This window comes from Bidens hawaiensis, unplaced genomic scaffold (assembly GCF_021521415.1).
Source record: "Bidens hawaiensis isolate Kalapana, Puna unplaced genomic scaffold, B.hawaiensis_p1.1 tig00057668_1, whole genome shotgun sequence".
NCBI lineage: Eukaryota > Viridiplantae > Streptophyta > Magnoliopsida > Asterales > Asteraceae > Bidens > Bidens hawaiensis.
In genome coordinates this window covers 30698-51181 of record NW_027500388.1, presented here as the reverse complement: position 1 = coordinate 51181, position 20484 = coordinate 30698, and the positions used below count along the sequence as shown (strand labels likewise).

The 20484-nt window shown below is 33.2% G+C and overlaps 1 protein-coding gene and 2 non-coding genes across 3 annotated transcripts; 2 read left to right on the top strand and 1 right to left on the bottom strand.

Annotated features, from left to right (window-relative positions):
- The first annotated feature begins 8893 nt into the window (after positions 1–8893).
- Positions 8894–8966, top strand: TRNAF-GAA (transfer RNA phenylalanine (anticodon GAA)). Its single transcript has one exon. It is a non-coding gene; the product is annotated as a tRNA-Phe (tRNA).
- A 2304-nt stretch (positions 8967–11270) lies between these two features.
- On the top strand, positions 11271–11343 carry TRNAF-GAA (transfer RNA phenylalanine (anticodon GAA)). Its single transcript has one exon. It is a non-coding gene; the product is annotated as a tRNA-Phe (tRNA).
- A 657-nt stretch (positions 11344–12000) lies between these two features.
- On the bottom strand, positions 12001–14068 carry LOC143601950 (uncharacterized). The gene is made up of 4 exons (XM_077079218.1): positions 13914–14068; positions 13248–13363; positions 12368–12461; positions 12001–12281 (listed from the first exon to the last, which is right to left on the bottom strand). Exons 2-4 carry the CDS (start codon positions 13359–13361, stop codon positions 12157–12159), a joined length of 333 nt encoding a protein of 110 aa, XP_076935333.1. The 5' UTR covers positions 13362–13363; positions 13914–14068; the 3' UTR covers positions 12001–12156.
- Between the last annotated feature and the right edge of the window lie 6416 nt (positions 14069–20484).

Here is a 20484-nt window from a genome sequence, read left to right as displayed (position 1 = left end):
TCAAAACTCGTGCAATTATAACGTTGTAAACAAAAAGCCTATACAATGAACAATACCCATAACGCTGGGGCGGTGTGCCCCTGGCGTTTTCGTCCATAACGCAAACAAAACGCCACACTACGGGTGGTCTAACCACTGACGTAATTAGACTTAATTGTAATTCGTTTTTTTTATATGTATATAAAAATGAAGAATAAAAAGATCATCAATTCCTTAATATCTTTTACCCAATACTACAATATATAATAGGTAGTGGGTTAGAACTATATATACAATTGAATAGAGAAGATGCCACGGCAATTCCTCTAGTTAAGATGGCACTGTCAATATATTAAGGTTTCACTGATTTTGTTATTTTTTATTGTTAGTTGTTATCATCATTTACTTGTATAATGTTTAATGATGTATATAAAATGAATATTAATATATTATCTGAAGTTCTGAACTACTTCAAAAGTACCTGAAACATTGATCTACTGTATTATATAGAGTATAGACTAAGTAAAGATGTTCATGGTCCTTGTCTTGTAGCTTTTAAATCATAAGTCAAACCGCTAGTAATGTCTTTTTATTATTGAAAACGACAATAGTTTTACTTTGTCTCATAGTTTTCACACTCTAACAACCATTTTACTTTCTCACTAATTTCACTTTCCAAATCCAAATGTGCCCTTTTTTCTAACATTAACAATCTTCAGGTGATCCAAATATCTTAAAAGAAACAGATAATTGGATTCCAATATTGATTTAGGATAGTACCCGTGTTACACATGATGGAACATAATATATATATATATATATATATATATATATATATATATATAACATCATATAAATTTAATGAAATGCAAATGTTGTACTTATAAATAAATGATACTTTTTAAGTAATTGTATTTAATATAAAAATAGTTTTGGTAAAACGATTATCATTGATACAAAATGAACAAATGAAAGTTTAATATATTTAAGACGATTATTATTGATTTAATCGTTATTGTTGATATCTAGATTAGAGGCCGTGTTACACACGGTTAACTATATATAAACAATAACATAAGAACCTGAAAAAAATATTCTTAATTTTTTTTCAAACCCGGGTCATAGTTTCAACTCCATAATAATCCAGCTAGTATTTGAACTAACAATATACCAAAGCATATTTATAATCTAATAATGCAAAAGAACAATATGGTACAAAACTACTACAATTAAAAGTAAACTATAACCCACAGCATTCATCTCCTTCAAACAATATGAAATTTGAAATGAATAATCAACTTTGTACTGTGAGACTCTTGGACTTGTTTGGCTACTACAAATTTGAATTATTTCTAACAAAGGTTAAACTGGATTTTATATATATATATATATATATATATATATATATATATATATATATATATATATATATATATAGTTACTAAATTACCATCTTGAAAAAAAACTCACTTTTGAATTTTGAATTAAATAACCTAGCGAGTGACCCGTGTAACACATGAGCGGGAATTATAAAAAAACGTAAAATATACATATATGTTTTAAATTTAAATGAATTGTAAATGTTATATTAATAAGAACGGATTATTTTAAATGAATTATAAGGTATTACATCATGAATACTAATTTTGCATCATTTGAAATTAAAAGTACAACTCTAATACATTTTATATGTTGTAAAAAAATGGATTTATATGTTTTAAACAATTACAAAAGTTTAAATAAACATACATATTATAATATTAACATATAAAATGATTCATAAGATTTTATTTCCGATATGTTTCTATTTTGTAAAGATTATAATATTGAATTTAAAATTGAAATAGGTTATAAGATAATTTTGAATTTCAGTTTGTAAATATTAACAAAATTGTAACTTAGAATTGAATAGTCAAGGTTACTAAACTAAGAAAAATTTAATTATGCTAAATGTAAACGGGAGTAGATTGTATTAAAAAAAATAAAAGTTAAAATTTAGATTAAGTTGGATGGAGAAAAACAATGAAGGTTTTAATGGTATAAAGTGATGAGAAAATATATAAGAAATGTATCGATTATATAGTATAAAATATTTATTTTATTTATGTAAAAAATAATATAAATATAAATGAGAATAAATATTTAAAGTTAAAATTATGTCCAAATTTAACAGAATTTGAGTGAAATTGAGTCAAATGGTTAATTTATTAAAAACAGGTTTTTAATAATATAGTCAAAGTTAAAATCAACCCGTGTGTAAAATTATAATATATAAACATATACCAAAATTAGAGTCAAATCATTAATTATTATTATTAAATTAATAGTTATTACTTCTTAAAATTATAATCTTGTACACATTGTTACCAAAATTTGAGTAAAATCATTAATTATTTAAAAAATCACTAAATCATATACCAAAACGGCAAAACTATTTTTATAAAGTTAATATTTTGGTAAACTTAGTCAATAATTCAAATTTGAAAATGATAAATAAATCCGTAAATTATAATATATTGTAAAATTGTAATATAAATACAAATCATATGGTTTCCTATTATGTAAAATATGGATACTTATTTTCAAATTAACTTGTACCAAAAATATACAATTTTAACTTATTTAATTGATTTAAAAAAACATTCAAATTAAGTTTAATTTGAAAATAGGAAAATTTTCAAATACCAAATTAACAATCTTCAATCTCGTTTAATTTTAAATTTTTTAATACCAAATTAAAATATTCACGTTGACTATAAAGTAATTAATTTCAAATAATTTAAATTAACTTTAAAATCAGTTTGTTTATAAATTAAGAAAAGTCAATGTATATACTTTAATATGTTAATGGGATAATTAAATTACAATATTCATGTTAATTAAGTTATTTAAAATAATAAGGAAAGTCAAACTAAATAAATGGTATTAATGGGATAATTCATATCGAATAGATTAAAACACGCCGGAAAAAAAAATATAGATCAAACTTATCTCGGATCTCCGATATACAATCATATTTTATTTTTTATAAACACAAGAAGATGAATATACATGAATGTTAACAAAATAAAATATACATCAACATTAAAATTAAAATAAATACATATTATAAACACATAATTATTCCGTGAAATTAAATTATATGAGTTGGCAATTACCTGCAAATAATAAAAACGAATATTAATATTGATATTATGGATTATTTTAATTATAACTAATAACCAGAAAATTTTAAAGGTGTTAACGGAAAACGAAATTTAAAGATGTTACTGGAAAAAAGATTGTATAAGCCGTGACACTCACCTGAAATTATAAACTAAAATATTAATGTTGATATTATGCAACAATTGTTATAGGAAAAACACATATACGGAAAATGTTACCGAAAAACTTACCGGAAATACTTACCGGAAAAACGTAACAATTGAATATAAGATTTTTATTAACAAACTAAAATGAAATATTCAACAAATTAATCGGGTAAATAACCTGAAATAATGTAAAGCAACCATTGTTATAGGTATAAAACATAGCCGGAAAAAACTTAACGGAAAATTTTACCAGAAATACTTAACGGAAAAACTTAAAACGTCCACATATCACCTTCATGCCCGTTTATGATTTACAACCTAAACTGATTTTAATAAAATCAGTTAACAATGAGAATAAACATAAAAAAGTTAGAAGAAACAATAACCGTAAAAAATAATAAGGTTGCCGGAAATAAATAGATAAACAATCGGAAGTTTATTATAAAATACAAACTTACCGGAAAATTGATACAAATCTTGAATGATATTCGCCGGAATATATTAATAGGTGAAAGAGAGAAAAAGTTGAATAGGGTAAAAAATTAAGAAATGTTATGGTTTAAATATAGGTTAGTTGATGAGTTGACATGTTTAAGAAAGGTAATGGGTGACATGGAAATGAGGTGACATCCTATGTGGACACCCTAGAATTGTGACATGTGGAAATTGCTCATTGCTTTAATAATATGTATAGATTATAGTTTCTTAGCGGGTTGGTGTTTTATTTGATTCATATTTGATTCTTGTCTTCATCGTTTAGTTTTAGCGTTATTTGAGTGTTGACGGGAGACTAAGCAACTATATGGTGTTCACTAGTTGGATTATTGAACTAGACGAGTATATGTTCATTGCACTGTATTGTTGTGTCTTCAGGCGAGTGTTCACGGGCGTTGGCCTTATTTGAGGGTTTTCACTGGATCGAAAGACCAGTGTATCTCGATGTGGTAAATTTAGCCAGTACTCTATTTGGAGAATTTGTTGACCGTTCAAAAAAAATAGTTTCTTTTCGTAAGTAATAATTGATAAGTACTTTTTCGTTTACTTAGTAAACGGACGGATGCTTTTTGCAAGTAAGATTAGAAAGTTAGTCCACTTATATATATGGTGTGTGCTAAAGCCTTTACTTTGCGTCTAGCCGTCAGTTAAACATTACTATTTTGTTTACAAAATGTTGAAAAGACTTTTATGTCTTTTTTTATGATTTTTCAATTGTGTCCCACTAATTTAAATCTTCTAGTTCAAGCTCTAAACTCCGGTGACTTTTCCAACCACCACCGCTGCGATTCAAGAAAGATAATAGTTAGATGTTTATATTCATTTTTTGTCGTCGTGTTTATTTCTCACTTGATTTCCCTCATAAACTAATCTCAATCAAGTACAAAATCAATGAACAATATGATTTCTTATCTTTCCTACAAAAACAATGCTTCTTATTATAACATAACCCTCATTTTGTATATTGTATTCTAATATACTAAAAAAGGGGTAGGGGAATGGAGTCTTTGAATAGATTGTTTAAAAAGTGGTCTTTGATTAATATGCAAATCTTGTTTGGTAATACACACAATAACCAAAGAGTATTAGGGTTATGAGATGACAAAACCAATTTGTGAAGGTTCAAGTGAATGTCAACTAATTCACTTTACATCATCTCCCAGATTCTCCAATATGAAGTTGATCTACTAACATTTCTTTTAACCTGAAGAGATCACAAACACACCAAGTGTTTCACTAGTTCAAAGGTAGTGACCACCTTGTACAAACATTTCACTAATCCAAGGTAATGATCACCTTCTTCATTTCACTAATCTCAAGAGGTAGTAATCACATCTCTCAAATAACCATCAGTCCAACACAAATGGTGAACCCCTCACAAACTTGTCACTTGAATAAACTAGTGAATATCTTACATATATGACACGAGAGTAAATAATATTTTTAGTTGTAGAACAACTCTTTGATCTTTATCTTCTATTGTTCAAGTGATATACGAAAAAAAAAAGAAGGATTCAAGGTAAATGAGAGTTAGATGTTTATACTTTATATGTATTTGTTCGAATAAAAGGGGTGAGGTTACAAGTTGGACACAACATCTATTTATTAGCCAAAACACAAAACAACAAAAGCTATCTAATGGACTCACAATCAATCTTGGGTACGCAATCCATACTTTCTTGTGCTTTATTTTTCTTTTTATGTAACTTTGTTTCCAAATATTCAAGCCATGTTACAACTTAAGATGATGTGTGATTAACCCTTTTATCTAATACAAGAGTTTTTTTTTTTTTTTTTATCAAAATGAGTTTGTTTAATTTTGTTTTTCCAAAAGCGAGGATGATGATTTCCTCTTTAGTTTTCTCTCAATTCATTTCAAAATTGTTTGTCTTTAATCGTATATTATAAGTAATAGTTTCTCAAAATGGTAAGTTACATCTAGAACATATTTGAAATTCAAAAACCGTCATTATGATTTAAGTTATAAAAACTTAAGATATATGTAAATGCCCCTTATTTCTATGCAAAGAAAACATCCTTTTGTTTATAAAAGCCTTTTACTTTTTATTTAGTTCATTGTTTATTTTGGATCTCTATTGAATCGCAACATTTTCATGTTGTGGTTTTTAACATTTGATCTTCTAGCAGTATATCTTTAAATGTGATCATTTGAGTGTAGTTTGTAAGGATTGCATATTGTGTGAGATTTAATATAAATCTTCAAGTGTATTAGGACAATGTCTATAATCATCTTTACAAGTTACATGATATCATTATCACAACAAGGGATTTAATCAACTCTTCTAATCATTGTTAACCCAAACAATATCCCCCATTAGGCCATTATTATAATGACAAAAGCATAGTGGCTTGATTGCATTGTAGACTATAAAGATGATCATGTTAACAGTACCACATACTTTAAGTTAATTATCTTTTTCAAGTTTTGATGATCTTATTTTCTTCAGTTTTTCTCCATTTTCTTGTAATTGTCAAAAGGGTGTTTCATGTGGAGTAGGGATGGGCAAATGCTACCAGGTATCGACATCGAAACCGGTACTTTTCGGTAATAATTCGGTATCCACCTTTTGGAGTTTCAAGGATGATACAGTACATTATGAGTATTTTACTAATTTTTTGCATTCGGTACTAGTACCGTAGTACCCATTTTTAACGATTTTTAATATGGTTATTTTCGGTAACAATACCGAGCTCATTTCTAGATGGAGAATAAGATCTTCCCCTCAATTTGTGCCTCTCTCTCTCTCTCACACACACACACACATACACACACACACAAACTATGTTATGGGTGGGTGGGGGGGGGGACTCATGCATTGGTCAATCCTACATCGTCACCTACCCTTAAGTACACACAAATTACAAAATTGCTAGTAACACCTACCTACATGTGTAGTAAATTATTTATTAATTCAATTTTATTCTCACATTTACCATGGAATCAATTTTATATGGCAAACAGTTGCCATAAAACGAAGCCATGCAACCTATCCACATAACGTGGCGACGGTGTAATCATGTGATTTGGAAGCTATTTTCCATACTCATGTGAGTGTCTCGTCCTCTCTAATAAAGTGCTTTGTAGAAATATCCTTGCAAAAACAAAGCAAGCACAAACGCATAATATATATGTACACACACAATAACTAGGGGCGGATAGCCCCCCACTACCCCTTAACTTTTCGCCACTAGTTTAAAATTTGTTTTTCATTGGTTTTGTATTTCGTACCCCTAAAAAATATAGTGTTACCCTTCCTCAATAGTCCATAACCTGATAACCTTATACTCTTAAAGTTTAATTAAAAGCTCAAACTAATAAAAACCCGCAATTAGTTCTTTGTTTTGTTTAGGCATGGACAATGAGCAGGTAGCGTTGAACCCCCTCCCCCCCCCCCCCCCCCAAAAAAAAAAAGACTTATGGCTTCTCCAGTCTGCCCTCCAACCAACATATGGCGACCTCCATTGCTGCAGCCAATGGCCGACCAGCCATTGCTCCTGGCTTCGACCAGATGATGCTCCCTCTTCCTCTTCCACTTCTACTTTAGGTAGTCTTCCACTTTTATTCAAATTTGTAATTGTTTATTTGTTTATATAAATTTTTAATTTTGAATTCTTTATGGGCATTTAATTGGTTGATTATGGTTTACATTAGATATTTGGATAATGGATTATATGGAAACTGGAATCGATAGGGTTTATGTATAAATTGAATTGATTATGAATTTACGGTTTATATTATGTTTCATCTAAAATTAGGGAATTTGGAAAATGTAAAAAAACAAAGCCTTATTAACAATCTATTTAAACTAAAATTCCAAGAAAATGATGATATAGGTCCAACACCATGTTCAAATTAACGGATACAATGAGGTCTCAACTGGTTTGTTAAAAAATTTGCCTGGTTTAAATATTTGTGATTCGTTTCTAAGTTTGACATATCTAAAATAGTGACATTATGTACCTGAAAATCTTTTAGTAGTGAAGAAAAAGAGTGTGTTTTGATCTTACGACCATTTATCAAACTTTAAAGGAAGATGAGAAATTTGCAAATTGGGTAGAATGTGTGACCTTACTCGTGTAATGGTGGAAACCGAAAACACATCACGTTTCCTTTGGTTTATCGAATATTGAAGATAGTGTCGATAATCGTTGAAAGATGATTTTTTCTGAAGTGAAGGTTATCAAGACGAATTTGCGCAATTGAATGAGTGATGAATATTTGAACACTACTTTAATTTGTGCGGACGAAAGAGAAATTTTGATAAAGTAAATGAAAATTAAGCTTTCAAAAACTAAAGTGGAGAAATCTACACCTCATGTGTTAAAATTTATTTATTATCGTATTTCTTTTTTTGTTTCGTTTACATTGTATGCCGTATGGTAAAAATAAATAATAAACGTTACTCCTAATATCTAATATTTTGATCTAACGTTAAGCATCCATTATATCCAAAGTCCAAACAAACATTTGATAAAGCATGGTTGACCATACCAAAAGTGATCCAAAAGGATCAACCATCAACCATGACATCCTAATAATTAGTAGCAAAATTGTTCAACAAGTTCACACTAATTCCGACTTGCCTAGCCAGTGCAACACAAATAGCAATTGGCTTCGATCATTGTAACTAGGCCAAAACATAGGGGCCCACCTAACCAAACTCCGGCCAAAGCAAACAAACAATGACAAACCATTAGAAAAATGTATTGGAATACAAACAACCATCAATACCTAATCATGAGTTTCGGAATTGTCAACTGACTTCATAAATTCCAAGTACCCACCATAGGTTCTAGGCCGATTGAGGTCTACTCCACTCGAGTCACCATGCTCATGTTGACTTGGGTTCGGTTTGTTTTTATTTCGTTTCAGCTTAATCGAACTGAAAACAAGTAGCTAGCTTAGAGATGGATCATCCAAAGTTCATAAATCTAATATAATCAAGAAACAAGTTATGAATACAATTAATTCATTTAGAAAATAATACAAGATCAAGATATTACTAAATATAATTAATGACAAAAAATAAAAATAGTTTTCATCATTTTGTGCAAGTCAGTGTTTCATTAGAATGGATACCATCATTGCGGGGATAGCTCAGTTGGGAGAGCGTCAGACTGAAGATCTGAAGGTCACGTGTTCGATCCACGTTCACCGCAATTTTTAAGCACGTTTTTTCTTTGAAAAAAAACAAGTTTTATTGTTAGCTTTTGATGAAGCAGCAACGTTGTAAAGAACATGTGGTACTTGAGTACGGGGTATTCAGAAGTATACATTCATATCACTAAAACACAGCAACACCATCAAGTTGTTCGATTCATGGATTGATTTCAAGAACTCTAAGGGTCTGTTTGGTATGGGGTAATGAATAAGCGATGGAATGGAATGAGCGAGGGAATAGAATGGACGAGGTAATGGAATTGATCATTACCATTCCATTGACATGTTTGGTTACCATGTGGGAATGACATGAATTATTAAATTTTTAATTTTATGTAAGCTAGAAAAAGTCGTAATATAATAAAAGTGGTAGTTAGTGAGTGACGGTGGGCGGCGGGCAGTAATGGTGGTAGTAGGTGGTGGGCGGCGTTGGTGATGGGCGGGAGCGATTGGTGGTGGTGGCAGGTGGTGGTGATAGTGGGTGGTGGTGGTGGAAAGAGTAAGCGACGAGCGGCGGTGATGGCTGGGAGCGATGGTTGGTGGTGGCGGTGGTGGGCGAAAATGGTAGGTGGTGGTGGGTGGTTGACAGAGGCAGTGGTGGACGGCGATGGTAGGCGGTGGTGGTGGCCGGCGACGGAGGCGGGCGGTGGTGGTGGCCGGCAGAGAAGGCAGTGGTGGGTGGTGGCGGGCGGTGATGGTGGTGTGAAGGTAATAGGTAGTAGTGGTGGGAGGGTGTTGGAGGTGATATGGTGTGAAAAAGGGATGTAATGAAAAAAAAAGGGAGGTGGATGGAATGAATTTGGGGTGTTTTGGAGGGAATGGAATGGACATGGTAATGGGTTATTCCATTCCATTGACCAACCAAACACATATTTTTTCATTCCATCATAATGGACCATTCCATTCCGCCTCTCATTCATTTATACCAAACGCTACCTAAAAGAATTGATAACCTTAAACATAGAGCTGAGCTGTTCACATGAGAAACCATTCGACAACAAGTCGTGTACTTTTTTATTTTGATTATGTTCTCTCGTTTTATTTATCGATTAAAACTTAAACATCAACATTACACATGAAAGACGGATGGGTAACAAGCTGCACCGCCAACCCTTTTTGAATTACAAAAACCATGTGATGCAGTATCATTGGGTTTTATTAGACCCGAACCCATACCCGACACAAGTGATGATGACCCATGAGCCGATTGCATGGGATAAGGATTTGCATGGGTGAGGAGTTGATTTACAAGGGATCTAAGAATTATTTCTAAGTTTGGAATTTGAATAATTTATTATTTTGATAAGATCTTTTATGTTATTTTCGTTTCATATTTGTTTGTTATTATTTCCTTGGTTGTTTAGAAACTCCTATATATACTTTGGTATTGATTGGAGAACGAGATTAGTTTTTGATTAAGTTTGATATTATAAAAACATTGTTCTTAAAACCTTTGGTTCTATGCCATGATTCTCTTGAGCGCTTTCAAAACTGTATCATCAAGTCTTTTAAAAACTATCTACAGCATTCACTTGTATACATAGAATACTTTGTGTTATCGTGTAGATACCGATAAAAGCATAAACACGAAAACTATAAAGAACTCGGAAAAGAGAGATTCTCAATGGCAAGGGTGGCTCTTAAACATATGGTAAAAAGCCTTTGCTTTAGGCCCGCAATATTTTAAAACACTCCAATTTCTTTTATGCGCTTGAGTATTTCGGTTTAGGCGGATGCCAACATTTGAACAGTTTCGTTTACTCACGTAGTCACATGTATACATGACTTAGTTTTATAGCCATAAAGTGATAATGATACTTGGTATATAGGAAGGTATATGCTGTATAGTGTATAGATTATTAATAACTTAAAATGATCCAAAACTCAGTACAACAGTATGAAAGAAAAATGTCTTCAATATAAACCATAAAATAAGTTGTGATTACATATACATGATGTTGATAGACAAAAGGCGAAACATATGCAAGAGACTTATGGAAACCAAGATCAAGTGAATAAGTTTTTAGTCTTTCTTATACCGAATGCCAAGGGATTGTTTCAAGCCACCTAGTGAATTTCGAAGTTTCCAAATACGATTCGGCTCCAAATATTTGAAATTGGTTTTAACCGAATAACAAATAATTGCAAGAAATATTCATTTTGATAGAAAGTTAAATACAATTATTCAAAAAGAAAAAAGATTCTAGCCTCATTAGCTTTTGTATAATTGTATTTCAATATTTTGTTAAAAATTAGCTTCGAGTTTGTGACAAAAGAGCACCATCTTTAGAACTAACACAGCTGCGGGGATAGCTCAGTTGGGAGAGCGTCAGACTGAAGATCTGAAGGTCACGTGTTCGATCCACGTTCACCGCATGTGATTTTTTTTATTTTTTTTTATCATAAACCAGCAAGTTGTACTGAACGTGTTAGTTTTTGTTAAAAAAAGTAGTAAGAATTAGCAGGCTTGGGGTTATTGTTTCTTAACAAAATTTATAAACCAGATAGCCCCACGTTTAAAACAGACGGGTCATATTTGGGTGTTTCAAAAGGTTGTACCAAGTTCATCTTCTTAAAACTGTAACACAATAGCATCATCAAAACGACTTTAAACATGATTACAGACTCATAATAGTTAGATAATAAAACGTGTTATTCAATAAGTTAATAAATATAACGGTTAATATCAAAAGTTTTGTGAAATGAAAATAAAAATATGCAAGTCAAGCGTGTAGCCGGTTTGGACTAATGATACCACGAAGTGGTTGGACATGGGACTGTGTCGCGATATGAGTGCCAAGGATTCAACTATATATTTTCAGACGATAATTTTATATCTTCATATATAAAAATACGAGTTCAGATTTAAAAATATGAGAAAAGATAAGCAACTCATTTCTTTGAGCATGCAACTCGCAGACTCGACTGGAGTAGTCATTAACAGAGAATGATGTGCCTTTGTTGGCAGCCCGAAAAAGACATACCCAAAAGCACAAGTTATATGGAGTTAGCACGTGGTCACAACTCAACACAATTCAATCGGGTTAAACTTGACACATTTAGTAAATCAAATTGAAGTGTACAGCAATATTTATATAACAACTTATCGTCCACAGTAACAAAACAAGAATTCAACGTAACCAGATATCAAATTTTAACGATACAAAACCTTAAAAAAAATTGATAAACCTAGTCTTCACGCCAGCAATGATTGCATTTCTCACAGGTGAAGTTTATTGTCATCGGTTCATCAGCAGACCGTGTTTGAAACTGAATATATGCAGCCTTATTGTGACCACAATTTGGACAATGTGCTGAAACAAACAAACAGCAAAATCACTTAACATACAAAAATGTTTACACACGTAGAACAACCGACTAAGCAACATATAGATGATACCTTGATCTGTTTTTGGTGCATTACTCATGTCATCTTTTGTGATAATAGGATCTACAGCTTTTTTAACCAAACGTTGCTTTCGTGAGATCTTGACCTACATGCGGATTAAACAATGAGCATAATGATAAATAGGGTTGTAAACGAACCGAAAGTTCAGCGAACCCTTCATAAACCGATTAGTGGAAAGTTCGTTTACGTTCGTTTAATAAATGGATGAACATGAAACATAAATTCCTTTCGATTAATTAAATAAACGAACATGAACAAAGGTCGTGTTTGTTCATTTAAGTTCGTGAACGTCTGGTAATGTGTCCGTTTATGTTCATTCATTTACGTAATTACATTGATTAATGTTCATTTGTTTATGTTTCTTCATTAAAGGCTTTTAAATATTTTATAATTTATAGTTTATAATCCAAACATATAATCTTGGGAGCTTAGACCTTTCACACTTTTTTTAATAATAATAACAATTTTGATGATTATGTTAAGTATTCTTAAGTTAAAAGTTGGTTTATCTTTTGGACGGTTATGTTTAATGCTTGGGATTACCAATGTTGTTTTTTATTTTGAAATTAATATATGTTTGCTTCTGTTCAATTATATTCATTTAGAAAGTAAACGAGCGAACAAACATGAACAAGTTCATTTCCTTAACGAACGAACATGTACACGAATATTCGTTCGGTTACACGTTCCTGAACCGTCCTCTTGTCCAATAAAAGCTTAACGAACGAACATTTACACGAATATTCGTTCGACTACACATTCTCAACCGTCCGTTTGTCCAATAAAAGCTTAGCGAACAAGCACAAACAATGATAAAGTCCCCAGTGATAATGTTTATAACTTTATGGTGTAATCTTTAAGTGCAAGGTACCTTGGGTTCTAGTTGGCTAACATACGGGCATGTCGAGCAGAAAAATCTGGCAGGGCGAGACATATGTGGCAATTCAAACTTCAATAAATTCCCACAAGTTGGGCAAAATTCCATTCCTACAATTTAAGGTACATCAAGAATGAACATCAATCAATTTATGTCTGTTTTGTGCTAAAACCGAAACTTTGGTTTTTGAAAACCTCTCGGTTTCAGTTTTCACTTTTTTCGGTTTGAGCTGGAGTTTTTTTTTGTCCAAAATAATGAATTTGAGCCTAAAATATTTGATTCACTAAATTATTAAAAAAAATGAAAATCTATAAATTCGTTCACCATTTCAGTTTTTACTACATGCAAAACCAAAACCGAACCCTAAGTTTGCTTTTTACGAAAACATATAACCAAACCGTCGGTTTATGTTTCGGTTTCATGCACACACATAATGGCATTTTATCAAACACCTTGCGTGCATTACCCATGATCAAGCTATAAGATATACAGACAACAACAGTTAACATACGGTTTCAAATTTGTAACATGATCTGATTAAATTACGACATCAAATTCGTACTGTATATACATTGAAAAAATATGAGGCAAATTAGCCTGATTTATGGGAAATTGAGTGTGTATGTATATGTGTCAGCAAGTGGATACGTAATAAGATACCTGTATAGTGGTGAATTGCAGATTGAATGAATGAATGAAACAGAGGCGGCGGCAACAACAATCCGAGGTTAATTGAATGATGCAAGAAAACAGGATGGATAGTGATTTGGTTTTGTTTTGTACTTTTGTTCTTAAGTTTAAAGTGTGGCTCGTTTATGGCCCAAAACTCAACAAGGTTTACATATATGGCCCAATTCAATAATAAATTGGTCCTTTAATCCCCATAACTCCATAAGTTTGCATTCACTTTACAAATTATTTTATTTTGGGAAAAATCAAAACAAGCAATGAGCTGGTGCTGAAGTGATAAGGGAGAGACCTGATGTTTCATGTAATCCAGATTCAATTTATGACCCCCCAGCATTTACTTTTAGAGGCACCATGGTGGTGATGAGAGACTAGTCGAGTAGGTGACTTTCACTACTTGAATCATTGAATTGAACGAGTTTTATCTCAACACACTGTCATGCCTTCAGGCGAGTGTTCATGTGTATTGGCCTTATGTGATGGTTTTTCCTGGATCAAAAGACAATTGTATCCCGATGTGGTGAATTTAGTCAATAGTTCATTTGAAAGATTCGTTGACCATTAAAAAAAAAAAAAACAAAAATAACCAACAAACGTTATAAAAAGTCAAAATTTGATAAGGAAAATTTTTTCAAAACTAGGTAAATCCAATGAAACAAAGGCATGTACTCTTGTTAGCACAAATAAAAAGCACTCTAGCCTAACCCTGAAACTCATAAAAAAATGACTTGGGAGCACTAGAATATCGGACATGTGTCGCGTTTAGGATATAGAGAAGTATAAAGAGAATGATCATGCTAAGAAGGTGTCGTTTGTAGAAGGTAAAGCTGAAACAACGCCTTGTTATGCTACTTAGGCTAAAATGGTGCCTTACTCGTTCGACTAGGAGCTTGCCTGTTTCTCGGCATGTTAGCATCTACTGCGCCTAACTTGGTCAACTCCAAAGGATCCTATCTTCCAACATGTAGGATACATAAATGCCCTACCTTTTGCATATGGAACCTTTTTAGCCCGAATGTTCTCCTTTGGTTTATTTGTAGCATAAGCGCAACACATGTCAGATTCTCATGCTGTCAAATCATTTTTCGTGGGTTTCAGCGTTCAACTAAAATGTTGTCTAAGTGGTACCTAACGAGAGTAGATGTCTTTGTTTCAATGGGTTTGCCAACTTTTAAAAATTGCTTTCCTATCTATTTTTGTAAAAAAAAATTGATCCACTTGTCTATATTAAATTATTTGTTTTATCATGTTTAACCCGTTTAAAATCTAGTGTTTAACCTGGTTAGTGATTCTACAACCTCATTTGCATTGTTTGTTTATAGTTGATTTTGCTGTCTGTTATGTTTTGCTCCATTCGACTCTCTGTATTCATTATTTGTATTTTGTTTCTGGTGTTTGTTTTCACTATTTTTGTACTTTGTGAGCTTCCGGTTGACGGTTTTTTTTATTATTATTTTATTTTTTATAATAAGATAAGTTGTTCTATAATACAAAAGGAAGTTAAAACAAATAATATTTTAGTTAACATGTTTAAAACGTTAAATGTGTATAATTAAATTATACTATAACTAAACAAACCAATACATAAATTCATTTAAGTTCATAAAATGAATATTATTAAGTTGCTTACAACATGATCATTTAAAACCCACTTACTGCTCAATTACAACCTTTAAACCTGTTGTGATGGAAACCTCATCTTGTAGACAACCAAGCTTGAAGAAACATGAATACAAAAGTCGTGTCAAACCCATTACTCAATATCCTCGTAGATTTAGTTGTTTAAGCACGCCACATGTTGTCAAAGTTAATTTTATTGACTTGAAGCTATCACCCAAAGACATAGTTCATACACGGCTTATTTCAACCTATTAATGACTGCACTCCCATCATCCTTACATCACACATACACAAGATGTTAAAGATGACGGATATTATAGATTTTGAGCAACTAGTTTTGCTCTTGGATATGCTGAGAATCAGTGGCCCTACATTCAATATTAATTGTTAGGTGAGTTATGTCGAGCGTAAGCTCAATACAGACATGTGTTTGCCATATCAAATCATTTTATAAGATAAATATAAAATTAACAGGTATTGTCATTGATCATGTATGAAATAAAAGTCGAGAACTATAGTTGAAATTACTAACTAAAGAAACATGTGAGTTATTGATATTCATTAAAAAATAAGCCCTAAAATAACATGAATTAAACGGAAATTATTCTACATCAATATCATTCTAACGTTTGATTTAACACATAAACACAATAATTGTAAAATATGCCTTGATACAATGTCAAAGTTGAAAAGGTTTTGTATTATTTGTGTTTTAATATATAATACACCTCACAAGTTCCGGATTAATAATTACACACGAAATAAACAACTTGTTGGAAGTTTTTAATGTGTGAATGAAGTCTTAAGAAGGAAGTGGTAAAATGTTGTCCCACATCGGATTGGGAACAAAATAATGAGTGGTATTTAAGGTAGAGCCCTTACCACTCATTTGAATCTTTATGACATGTTTTGCCACAAGTCCTACGCGCACGCAAGGGTTTGGTGGTGCAAATATGGGTTTCTGGACTAGAAATTCATCGAACTCGTATAATCATTATGAGAATGATTATGATTTTTAGTTTTATAATCTGCACTAATTGCCATTATTTGATATTATTATTTAATGGTCATTAACAATATTGATTATTGAGTGTAATTGTATGGCTATATAAACAGGACCGGTTTTCAGTTTAAGACACACCAACACACTTCATTTTCTTCCTCCCTACTGCAGCAATATTATTTTCGCTTTCGTTTTCAGGCAAGTGATCAGTCCGGCAGAGCACCGATTCTGTTTCAAACCGGAGTACCCTGGGAACAGACCGCGAATCTGTTTAAGGGAATTGTGTTAAACACAAGCCCGGTTACTGTTTCGTTTATATTTGTTTCCTTTTCGGGATTTTATAATACAAGATTTTCCAACAAACTTAAACAAATTACTTATTATTATTCTTGCATTTTCGTTTTCAGAATGGAATCCCAAGCCATGAGTACTGCCGTTTCTGCCATCGTGACTACCGCTGTTGCTGTCACAACCGGTTTGGTCGCTCCGCTGCCTGCTGCAGTCACGTCTCATGCTGAGAAACCGGAAAAGTTCACCAGTGTGAATTTCAAACAGTGGCAACAAAAGATGTTCTTTTATTTGACCACTTTGAACCTTGCGAGGTTCTTGACTGAAACCGTTCCCCAACTTGATGAGGGGGCAACGGATGTGCAGTTGGTGAGCGCGATTCAGGCTTGGAATCATTCGGATTTCTTGTGTCGGAACTATGTCTTGAATGGCATGGTTGATGCACTTTATAACGTGTATTGTAAGGCCAAGACTGCCAAAGAATTATGGGAGTCGTTGGACCGCAAATACAAAACCGAAGATGCCGGTACTAAGAAAATCGTGGTGGCTAAGTTCTTGGACTTTAAAATGATAGACTCAAAAACTGTTATGAGTCAAGTCCAAGATTTGCAAGTTATTCTTCATGATATTCATGAGGAAGGGATGTCTCTTAGTGCGACATTCCAAGTTGCTTGTATTATTGAAAAAGCTACCACCAAGTTGGGCCGATTTCAAGAACTATCTCAAGCATAAGCGAAAGGAGATGACCATTGAAGATCTTGTTGTTCGTCTTTGTATTGAAGAAGTAACAAAATTGCACTAAAAAAATTGACGGTCCGGGAACAACAAAGGCCAATGTTGTTGAACATGGCCAATCTTCAAAGGGTAAAAATGGTGGAAAGAAAAATCACGGGAAAGGCTTCAACCTTGGTCCTAAGGGGGGAGTTGGGAAGAAAAAGAAGTTCCAAGGAACTTGTTATAATTGTGAAAAGCAAGGCCATAGGGCCAATGAATGCAAGCTTCCAAAGAAAGAAAATGCTCAACAAGTTAACATGGTTCGTGAGGTTGAGAACCTCGCCGCGGTGGTCACGGACCTCTCGATTATGGTCACCGAAGTTAACTTGGTTGGACAAAATAACAAAGATTGGTGGGTCGATACGGGGGCTACCCGTCATGTGTGCTTTGACAAAAGTCTCTTTAGCACTTTCAAAGAGGTGACTAATGGAGAAAAGGTGTTTAAAGGAAACTCCGCTACAGCCGAAGTCAAAGGTGAGGGGAATGTGGTTTTGAAGATGACTTCGGGAAAATAACTCACTTTGTCAAATGTGTTGTATGTTCCCGAAATTCGTAAGAATCTTGTGTCGGGGTGGCAGTGAACAAGTTTGGGTTCAAAATGGTGATTGAGTCTGATAAGGTCGTGTTGACCAAAAAATGGTGTGTATGTTGGTAAGGGCTATGCCCTTAATGGTATGTTCAAGTTGAATGTAACCGTGTTTAATAAAATGAATGAGAATGCTACTAGTTCTGCTTATATGCTTGAGTCTTCTAATGTTTCGCATGGTAGACTAGGTCATGTTAATTTTAATTCCATTCGGCGTTTGATTAAACTTAATTGCATACTAACATTCGATATCGACTCAAATAATAAATGTGAAACTTGCGTCGAAGCAAAACAAACGAGATCGTCATTCATAAAGATTGAACGATTTACCGAACCCCTCGAAATGATTCACACCGATGTGTGTAATCTAAAAGCAATTCCTACTCGTGGTGGGAACAAGTACTTCATCACGTTCATTGATGATAGTACAAGATATTGCTATGTTTACTTACTTAAAAGTAAGGACGACGCTATTGATAAGTTTATCTTATTTAAAGCCGAAGTTGAGAATCAACTAAATCGAAAAATTAAAAGAGTAAGGAGTGACCGAGGAGGTGAATATGTTTCACCTTTTATTTACTTGTGTGAAAAAGAAGGAATCATACATGAAGTCACGCCTCCTTACTCCCCTCAATCAAATTGCATAGCGGAACGTAAGAAACGAACCTTGAAAGAAATGATGAATGCCATGATGAAAAGTTCTGGGGTAAGCCCGGACATGTGGGGGGAAGCAATCTTATCGGCTAATTATGTCTTAAACATGATACCGGATAAGAAGAAAGATCTAACTCCATATGAGTTATGGACGTGAATTAAACCACCATATAAATACTTGCGAGTGTGGGGGTGCCTAGCCAAGGTAGTGGTGACTCCACCAAAATGCCTACTAATAGGACCCAAAACCGTGGATTGTGTATTTATAGGATATACCCTTCCCGGTGGTGCATATCGATTTCTTGTGCATGATTCCAAGAATCCCGGAATAAACAATGTCACCATAATAGAATCAAAGGATGCATCATGGTTTGAATACATGTTCCCATGTTTGGATAAAGTAAAACCGAGCTATTCTAGACCGGTTGAGGAAAGTATTCAAAACGAGAGTACTGGAGATGAACCTCGGGAACAATCTGAGACAGAGGAGGTTGAAATCAGAAAAAGTAAACGGCAAAGGACTGAAAAATTCTTCGGCCCTGATTTCCTTACCTACATGGTAGAAGAGGAACCTCAAACGTATCAACAAGCGGTGAATTCCGCTGAAGGACCTCACTGGAGGGAGGCCATCAAATATGAGGTAAATTCTATCTTACAAAATCATATGTGGGAACTAGTGGATCTTCCTCAAGGGTGTAAACCACTAGGATATCGATGGATCTTCAAGAAGAAGATGAAACCCGATGGCACCATCGATAAGTATAAGGAAAGGTTGGTGATCAAAGGATATAAACAACGAGAAGGTTTAGATTACTTTGATACGTATTCGCCGGTTACGCGAATAACATCTATAAGGTTGGTGCTTGTCATTGCCGCCATTAGAAACTTGGAAGTTCACCAAATGGATGTAAAAACGGCTTTCTTGAATGGAAATCTAGAGTAAGAGATTTACATGGAATAACCCGAGGCTTCATAGTCGTTGGGCAAGAAAAGAAAGTATGTAAACTTGTGAAATCCTTGTATGGATTGAAAAATCTCCTAAACAATGGCACCAAAAGTTTGATCATGTCATGCTTGATGCTGGGTTCAAAATCAATGAATGTGAAAAATGTGTATACGTGAAGGACACACCCGATGGATATGTCATTTTGTGTCTATACGTAGATGATATGCTCATTGCCGGAAGTGATGACAAAATCGTAACGTCCACAAAGAACATGCTAAAAGCAAGATTTGACATGAAGGACATGGGTTTTGCGGATGTGAATTTGGGAGTTAAAATCACACGAACCCAAAATGGACTTGTTTTAAGTCAATCCCATTACGTGAGCAAAATTCTTTAGAAGTTTAATGCGAATGACTCTAATGTAGCTAGAACACCCATTTACACAAGTCAACATCTAGCTAAGAATAGAGGTGAACCCGTTAATCAGTTGGAATACTCAAGAATTATTGGCAGCTTGATGTATCTTATGAGTTGCACTAGACCCGACTTAGCATATGCTGTAAGCAAGCTAAGTAGATACACAAGCAACCCAAGTTCAAGTCATTAGAACTGTGTGACTCGGTTGCTTCGGTACCTAAGATACACTAGAGAATACGGGTTACATTATAACAGA

Coding starts and splice junctions, on each gene's coding strand:
- LOC143601950 (XM_077079218.1), bottom strand. CDS start 13,361: ATGGAATTTTGCCCAACTTGTGGGAATTTATTGAAGTTTGAATTGCCA. Junction 12,462..13,247: donor TTAGCCAACTAGAACCCAAG/GTACCTTGCACT, acceptor ATCCGCATGTAG/GTCAAGATCTCACGAAAGCA. Junction 12,282..12,367: donor TGCACCAAAAACAGATCAAG/GTATCATCTATA, acceptor TGTTTGTTTCAG/CACATTGTCCAAATTGTGGT.